The sequence below is a fragment of the Marmota marmota genome, unplaced genomic scaffold (genome assembly GCF_001458135.2).
Source record: "Marmota marmota marmota unplaced genomic scaffold, marMar, whole genome shotgun sequence".
NCBI classification, from domain to species: Eukaryota; Metazoa; Chordata; class Mammalia; order Rodentia; family Sciuridae; genus Marmota; species Marmota marmota.
In genome coordinates this window covers 5,111,832-5,120,820 of record NW_025999982.1, presented here as the reverse complement: position 1 = coordinate 5,120,820, position 8,989 = coordinate 5,111,832, and the positions used below count along the sequence as shown (strand labels likewise).

The 8,989-nt window shown below is 52.7% G+C and overlaps 1 protein-coding gene across 5 annotated transcripts in view; it reads right to left on the bottom strand.

The window, feature by feature from the left end:
* Nucleotides 1–1,845, bottom strand: part of Fgd2 (FYVE, RhoGEF and PH domain containing 2) — a 26,273-nt gene extending 24,428 nt beyond the window's left edge. Inside the window, exon 1 of one of the 5 annotated variants that reach the window (XR_007348432.1) lies at nucleotides 724–1,845. Coding sequence is in view for 3 of the 5 variants with exons in the window: in XM_048805218.1 (XP_048661175.1) it covers nucleotides 724–751 (28 nt within the window). In the remaining 2 variants the exon portion in view is untranslated. Of the gene's footprint in view, nucleotides 1–719 lie in introns of all 5 variants that reach the window. The other 4 variants (XM_048805218.1, XM_048805215.1, XM_048805214.1 and 1 more) reach the window with 4 other exon arrangements.
* Nucleotides 1,846–8,989: the final 7,144 nt, after the last annotated feature.

Here is an 8,989-nt window from a genome sequence, read left to right as displayed (position 1 = left end):
ATATATATAAAGAATCTAGAATCAGGGCTCGGTGACCCACGCCTGTAATCCCAGCAGCTCAGGAGGCTGAGGCAGGAGGATCGCAAGTTCAAAGCCAGCCTCAGCAACTTAGTGAGGTCTAAGCAACTCAGTGAGACCCTGTCTCTAAATAAAATACAAAAAAGGGCTGAGGATGTGGCTCCGTGGTTAAGCACCCCTGGGTTTGACTCCTAGTACAAAAAAAAATGTAGAACAGATGCAAAACTAGATAAGACCATCTAACGCACCCATCGACCCCGTCACCCAGACCCAGCGACCCTCACCTCTTCAGTGCCCTCCCCAGCCACCTCGACTGTGCCTTCTCTTGTCATTTTGAAGCAAATCCCTGACATCACATGCTTTCCCCACAAATATTTCAGTGTGTATCTAAAAGATAAGGGCTCATAATTCAGTGAATAAATAAAAATACACATGCACACAAATGTATAGGCATACCTATTGATCACAGCAACATCGTTTTACATGTACATGTGTTTTACATGTTGTGATCATGTGTGTACATATGAAAGATACCACGTCATCGTACCCCAACAGAGGTTCAGCAATAACCCTCAACCTAAATGAATATCTAGAAAACATTCTGAGTGCCAGTTCTTTATAAATGCCATCATTTAAAAAATAAATAAATCAGGGGACCCAAATAAGACGCGACATTTCCAACGAGCCACCTCGGCCTGGACTCACTTGGTGTCCACAGGTCCGTCCGGTCCATCTCCTATGTGTCACAGTTCTTGAGAACACGCGTTACTGGCCCCGTTGGTCTCAGGAGGGAATCTTGCCATTGAGGTGCTGTCTGTCCCCTGATTCCTGTCAGTGTCGGTTAGGCCTAGAGCCCTGAAGGCCACTTCTTCCTGGATGTCCTCCTGGGCCGGGGCAGCCTCCCTCCCTGATGCTCCAAGCTAGGGGAGGGCCTGAGCACGCGGCCTCCTGGCTGGTGCCCAGCCCAGCACCGTGTCCCCCACCCAGGGGCCTCTGCAGGCGTGTGGGATAGAATGGACAAGTGCCACACCCTGAGTGGCAAAGGACGATCTCATCACTTGGCCACCAGTGCCTTGAGCCTCCAAGGAGGGCTCTGAGCCCCGACAGTGCCAGGCCAGGGGTGGGGGGGCGAGATGGCATGTCTCCAGGTCCACCTCCAACCTGGCTCCCAGCCTCCAGCGAGCACAGGGCACCTGCTGAGAGCTTAATGGCCTGTGACAAGGCTGTGGTGGAGGGACAGGGCTCTGGGGCAGAGGCAGGCAGCCAGCTGAACCTGCTCCTGTGGCTGCTGCCACCCTCCAGCGTCCGTGTCCTGCTCCCTCCTCCACCCCTTGTCTTGGGGAGGTCCTGGTGGGCCACCCTCTGGGTCGCCATGCAGTGGGCAGAGGCCACCCGCGGTGCCAGTGTGAGAGGTGGGCTCCAAAGCAGTCCGTCCCTGGCCTGGAGAGAGGAGGACAGGAAAAGACCAGCTTCTCTCAGGGACCAGCCTTCCTGTCCCCTCCCACAAGCAGCCAGAGTTTTCTGCCCTGTCCCTGGGCCAGAAGTTCGCCATCTGCTGAGGCTTCCTGCAGGAGGGCACTGAGCGGCTGGCCAGCGGGCCTGACCCCTCCAGCCAGCACAGGAGCCAGGCCACCTTCCCTTCCTGACCCCACCTTTCCTGCCACTTGCCCTTGGTGGCAGCTGGGGTGTCTCTAAATGTCACTGTTGAGGCCCCTGAGGAACACGGGAGGCGGGACCTGCCTGTGTCCACACTCTCTGGGCTGCAGGTGGAAGTCTGCCCCAGGCCACCGGGATGGCAGCAAGCCCAGCTGGCAAGTGAGTGTCCCTCCTGACGTTGGTGGCGGCTGGAGGACGTCAAGGAGGAACATAAACAGCCTTTTCTTCTTCAGGGTGTGACCGATCTGGTTTCAGAGTTGGCACTCGGGGACTGGGCAAGGCTCCTGCCAGGCCCTCCCACTGTTCAGAAGGGACTCAAGGTCGCCAGAGGCAGATAGCAGGGGTGACCAGGGAGGCATCCTGGGTAGCGGGATGAAAGAGCCGCGGGCCTGGGCTGGCCGTGGATGTGTGGCCGGCAGGGGAGGCGCCCCTGGGAGCCGGGGGGAAGGCACAAGGAGACATTGTGTGTCCAGGGGAGGAGGGGAGGCCTGCAGAGCCGCTGAGGCGGGAGGCACCAGAGGGGAGCTGGAGAGGCAAGGCCAGAGCCGGGTGGTGCCAGGCAGTGCCCTGAGAAGGTGCCCAGAGAGCGAGCACAGGGCCTCACAGCCCGGGGGTGGGCCGGGGGGCTTCTTTTATCTCCAGACAACTGTGGGCCTTTCTCTGGGCCTGGACCGCTCGTCCCGCCCGCCGGCTCAGGGAGAGACAAGAGTGGCCCGGTTTCCAGGCAGAGAGGGAACAGATTGCTCCTGTACACCCTGTGGCCCGGCCTCTGGTGACCTTTCCCCACACCTTCACCTTCACTGGGTCCCCCCAGGTCCTAGGGCCCGGCCTCTCAGGGCTCATCCATGCTCCGTGCTCCCTCCAGTGGGACTGAGACCACCCCAACTCCCAGACCCCCACAGGGAAACCAGGGGGAAAGCCGGCTGGAGACCCACGAGCTAGCCTCAGTTTCCCTTTGGGAGGGTCCCCTCCTCTGAAATATATCTAGCTTGTGCCTTGCTGCTGCCCCAGCTAAGGTCACAGCGAAGGCCTACGAGGTCCAACTCCCTGGCCTCATTTCAGCCCCTGTCCCTTCTCACTGGGCTCCTCCCGCTGGGCCTTTGACTTGTACCTCCATTATCAGGCACTCTCTTCCTCCGAACAGCCCCATGGCTCCCCTCACCCCTCCGCTGAATCTCGGTGGTGGTTTGTTTTGTTTTGGTGCTGGGCGTCCAACCCAGGGACACTTCACCTCTGAGTTTCTTGCTTTTTTTGGTTTTATTATGTTGAGACAGGATCTTGCTAAATCGCCCAGGCTGGCCTCAAACTTGCAGTTCTCATGCTTCGGCCCCATAAGCCACTGGGATTATAGGTGTGCACCACTGGACCCACCCCATCTAGCAAATCTTTGCTTAAATGTCACCATTTCACGAGGCCTTTCCTGACCCTCACAGATTCCCCCAAATTGCAACATCCTCACACATTCCCAGGCACTGTCCTCTTTTTATCACTTAGGCTGATTGATCGCGTTGTCTATCCCCCAGACTAGAATACCAGCTTCATGACGGTGTGGTTTCTTGTGTTTTGCCTACTGTATACTCCTAGCGTCACGGCCATGCTTGGCCCTAGGAGATGCTCAGTAGGTAGTCCTTGAAGGAATCCAGGGGAATTTGCTTTCTGTCCCTCCTGAGCTTGCTCAGGATGCTGCGCTTCACTGGAAGCTAAGACTTGCTCTGCCTCTGGCCCTGCTGGAACTTCAGGCCCAAGTCTGGACAAGATGCAGCTTCCACTGGGCAGGGTGGCTCATGCCTATAATCCTTGTGACTTGGGAGGCTGGGGCAGGAGGATTGCAAGTTAGAGTCTAGCCTCAGCAATTGAGCCCTAAGCAACACAGCAAGACCCTGTCTCAAAATAAAAAAATAAAATGGGCCGGAGATGTGGCTCAGGGGTTGAGTGCCCCTGGGTTCAATTCCCAGCATCCCTCCTGCCCCCCTACCAAAAAAAAGATGCCACTTCCAGCTGGTACCCAGAGGGGCTGCGGTACAGCAAAGGGTGCTTCCCTTACTGCTCTGGCCCTGGGGAGGAAAATAGTCTGCAAACTGGATGCTGTGTGTGTGACTCTGCTGACTCCCAGGAAAACACACCGGGAGAAGAACTGAAAATAGTGCTTTCCTTGGCTTCTCTTTGAAAGGGCTATTTTCTGTGTTTCTGTGACCCCCTCAGCCTGGAGATACCCACCCATCCACCTGAGCACAGGTGTATGCTGAGCATCCCATCGCCCCCAGCCTGGAACACCGGAATCACCTAGAGAGGGTCTAAGCAACATTTTAACCCAGTCCCAGTCTACCCTTTGAGCTGAGGGTTGAGGTTATTATTATTATTTTTTTTGCAGTACTGGGGGTCAAACCTGGGGCCATAAACAGGCCAGGCAAGCCCTCTACCACTGAGCGACCACCCCAGTTCCCCGCTTTTTAAATTCTTCTGTGATTCTAATGTTCAGCTAGAGTTGGGGACTGGGAGTCCAGGTAATGTCCTGGCCTGGTGGTGAGCTTTGATGTCCCAATTCCCATGGAGCACCCAAAGTGAGCAGGGGTACCCCAAGATGCCAAGTCTGGTACCTCCAACCAGCGAAGTTGTGGGTGCGCATGGTTAGACTTCAGTTCACCCAGAAGTTAACTGTTTACACACACACACACACACACCTGCACACCCCAAACTAGTTCTCGGGGTTGGTAGAATCGAAACCAGGATTTCCAAACTCAAATGCTAACTAGAACCACACAGGTACTAAAATTGGTTGCAGGAAGTGTGTTGTGGAAATGTGGGCATCATGGGTAGACAGTCTGGGCCCTTCTCAGGGGGAATGGTCTTTGTCTTTTAGGACCTGCTGTTGCCAAGAGGGGAGGCGGGCTCCCTGACACCACATCTTTCTTCCTTATTCTCCCCAAGATAAACTCAGGTGCAGGGATTTAAAATGAAATAATCCACATTTCTGCTTCAAAATCCTGCTGTTACAAATGGCTTGCTGGCCTCAGCTACCCAGCTACCCATCTGTCACATGTCTCACAGTGGGGTCAGTGCTTCAAACTCTCGAGGGCAGAGTCCCTTCCTTCCCATCATCTGTCACAGTCAAGATCATAGGAAATGGCTTTTTTCCCCAGAGCCACATGCTGTTTCACATCTGATTTCCAGCACTGTCAAGAATCCCTGAAGCTTTGAAATAAAGGTCAGTCCCAAAGGTTGATGCAGCCTTCTCCACCCCCGGCCCCCACTCCAGCAAGGTAGGCGAGCAGAGGCAGCAGCCAGGAAGTTCTCCCCCAGGACAAGTGGACAGGAGGCCTGTGGCCAAGCGTGGTCACCTTCTTACACTGAGGGGGTCCTCCTGGCAGGCCTTCCCCAGTGAGGCCTAAACTCTCACATAGACCTTGACATCCCCCCTAGATTCCCTCCAGACCCAGTTAATGTGATGTCAACTTAACTGCAATGGTGGCTTCTTAGGATTTTCTGTTCTCTTTTCATTGCAACATAGTTCCCCACTGGATCCCAAGGAGCTGGGATGGTCTATATTCTTGCAATTCTCAAGGTCTACAAGTGTTTGGTTTCTTGTTAATTTCTTTTTCTTCTTCTTCTTCTTTTTTTTTTTTTTGTACAAGGAATTGAACCTTGGGGCGTTTGACCACTGAGCCACATCCCCAGCCCTTGTAATATTTTATTTTAGAGACAGGGTCTCGCTGAGTTGCTCAGGGCTTCACTAAGTTGCTGAGGCTGGCTTTGAACTTACAATCCTCCTGCCTCAGCCTTCTGAGCCACTGGGATTACAGGCATACGCCACAGTGCTCAGCTGATTTCCTGCTAATTTTCTATTAGTTTATCCTACTGCTTGGGGGCATATGGGTCTTCCTAAAGTTTTAATTCCTGTATAATTCTAAAACATACTTTAGCTAGGTGTGGTGGCGCACACCTGTAATCTTGGCAATTAGGACGGCTGAGGCAGGAGAGTCCTAAATTCAAAGCCAGCCTCAGCAATTTAGTGAGGTCCTAAGCAACTGATCAAGACTCTGTCTCAAAATAAAAAAAATAAAAAGGGATAGGAAAGTGGCTCAGTGGTTAAACACCCCTGTGTTCAACCCCTGGTACCAAGAAACAAGATAAAACAAACAAACAAACAAAAAACCACAACACATTTTGGCTTATCCATTTATTTCCTAGTAAGCATTTGTTGGGTTCCTACTATGTGCCAAGTTTGGGGTTCAGCCATGAATGGATGGTCCCTAGTGCCAACGAGCTGATAGACTACCAGGGGAGAATGGCAAGGGCTCAGGGTGATGCTGCCCACTACAGTGTGGTAAGTGCTGTGGGGTGACCAGAGCAGCGGGTAGCAGGGTCAGTGGGCACTAACCCAGCCTAGAGCCAACTGCTTTCTAGCTCTGGAGACACATTGTTGGGTGGCTCAGGAGCATGAATGCCCAGCAAGACTTTTCCTCATTCAATCATGTCAGTGAGCATACTTTTCACTTCTAGAGGTTCTGTTTTCTTTTCAACTATACCTGTTCTTTTTTCTAGTACTTTCTTTTCATTTGAAAACTCCCCCCCCCTCCCGCTTTAAAGTTTCTTTCAAATTGCTGTATTATCTTAGGTCCTTCTGTTTTGTCCACTCTGCTGATGGGATATGTCTTCCAATGGCTTGAAGGTTTTGTTTTGTTTTTGGTACTACAGATTAAACCCAGGGATACGTTACTAACTGAACCACATCCCTAGTTGTTTTTATTTTTATTTTTATTTTTTTTTGAGACATGGTCTCACTGAGTTGCAGAGGCTGGTCCGGACCTTGTGATCCTTTTGACTCAGCCTGACATGTCAGTGGGATTACGTGTGCCACTGTGCCTGGCTTGCAATTTTAAAATATCAAGTTTTTTTACTTTTTCCTCCTGGTGTCCCTGTGAGCCCTGAGTTGTAGAGATACAGCTATAGCCCAGTGTTACATTTGCTTCTGCTTGGTATTCCTAGCGGTCTAGCAGGTTTAACTGACCTATTTTTACCCTCCCCCACCACTTTTGGAAATTGTTGAATTACTTGGAAACCATTTATTGAGCATTTACTATGTGTGTATCCCTATTTGTTGCTATGGAAGATACAAAATAATGTATAAATAAAATACAACATAGCTCCCTTCCACGGAATCACTGTGGGAAATGGCCAAATCTACACAAGGTCTGATGGGGACAGACAAGTTCAGAAGGAAACATAGACAGATGGAGGAAAAATGGAGAGGAACACCCAGCCAAGGAAAGGGTCTGCGTGAGGAGATGTCAGGAGGAAGGTGAGGCCAATCACAGCCCTCACCGGATACGCATCAGCCCATCCCGAAGGTACAGGCACGGTGATTCCATTTTCTCTTAGAAATGTGTCATCACCAAGTGCCCTGATGACATTGTTCTGACACCTGCCTAGAAAGCTGGAAACCTGTGGATACCGCTGGTTATGAGTGAGGAGTCCTGCTTCCCCACATGTTGAAGTTTGAAGCGAGGCAAGTGGAGAGTAGAAAGTAGAAGCTTTATTAAAGGACAGCAGAAAAGACTTCTCCCCAGAGGAAGAAGGGGACCCAAAAGGCAGAATCGGTGGAAGTGGGAGGTCTTCCCTTTTTTATAGCTAAGTTCTTTTTTCAGCTTTCCCACACTCAGATCTTTTATTTCCCCTTACCTTTTAGTGATAGAATGGAAGGCCTAAAAGGTGGGAGATAAGGTGGGCAGGAAGGGCCTGGGGCAGCTTTTGATTAGCACCTCCTCCTTTGCTGCTTCATTAACATTTTCCTTAGAATGGGCTCGGGCCATGGGGACAATAAGATTTCAATTTCCCCAAGTGCTGCTCTGGTTTCCGGGACTCCTTTCTCTATAATGGTCTGGCCTCCATTTTATTTATCTTACTGGATATTAGACCCGATTTACCTAACTACCTATCTGTAAATCTAGCTTCACTATTATCCTATGAACTTGATTTTCCACACTGAAAAAGCTAAATCGGAATTCAGGCAAGAGGAAATCATTTAAAGCACTCTTGGGAGAGGGTGGGGGCGGTTAATGAAAGTTGGGTTTGAAAGAGAAAACCTGGTAAATCGGAAGGGCTGGAAGGTTTTGTAGTGATTCCATCGGGGCAAGTCTGAGATGAGGAGGTCAGATGGGGGGGGGGGAGATGGAGCCCTCTGTGAAGGGACAGAGACCCGCAGGTTTCCAACCAGGAAAGTATACAGTGTTTGTCCTCCTCAGTGGTGACTGGGAGTGGCTTTTAAAAGGTCAGCTTGGAGGAGAGTCAAAAGCGATCAGAAGGCAGGTGTCTGACTATTCTGAAGAACTCTCACGAAGTACGAACAACAACATAAATGCAGGCTAAGGGACTGCCGTCCCTGTCTGTCCCTGCCGACTTTAAGATCCATTTAACAGCGACTTTTATTGAGCACCCTCATAACTAGCAGGGTGCTGGTGTTCTGGGTGTTGGGGGTGGGGCAAGGTTACAAACGGGAATTGGGCACTTGCTGAAATAAATATCTTCCTGGCAGGATTGTTGGATCCTATTTAACAGGTGTAACGCACTTAGAAGTGCCTGACGCACACTAAGGGCCCGCAGCACAGTGCCTGCGCGTGCTTACGTGGACGGACTAGTTGATCTTCTCAACTACCTTAGAGCAAACCACGTTTTGTAACTGGGGCTCTAAGGATGGGGTGTGCAAAGGTTCACAGCGGGAGCGTGGACCCCGGTGTGTGTGTGTGGGGGGGGCCTTCTGGCTGTGACCTGGCGGGAGGTCACTCCTGGCGGGAGGTCACTCCTGGCAGATGGGACATGGGAGCGGTAAGAAGGGCGGCTGTAGCCCACCGGGGGGCTCTGCCTGCGGCAGGAGGCCTGGGTCTCACATAGCCGCCACCCCAACCCTGCGAAGGCCGCAGCGACCAGGATGTGGGCCGCAAAGGGGCGGGCCCAGAACTGCAGAGAAAACTCCCGAAGCCGGGGAGGGGGCTTGAAAGTGCCTCAGGCCATATTGGGGGCGTCTGGATGCCAGAGCGGCTGAGCCCCGCCCACGCCGTCTTCTGGGGCTCCCGGGGCAGCGCCCGGGCCTGCCGCGGCCTCCGCGGCTCCCAAACCTGCAGCCCCGGTTGCCTGTGACCACTGACTTCAAGTCCTCGGTCCAGCTTTCGGCGAGGCCCCAATCCCAACCACCAGGGGCCACGTCCGGCAGGCCCCACCATGGCGCCGCACTCCCGCGCTCCCCCCGCGGCTGCGAGTGGTGCGGCCCGGCCCCCGCCTCCGACGCCGCGAGGGGCGTGGTTCTCAACGCCAGAAGCTC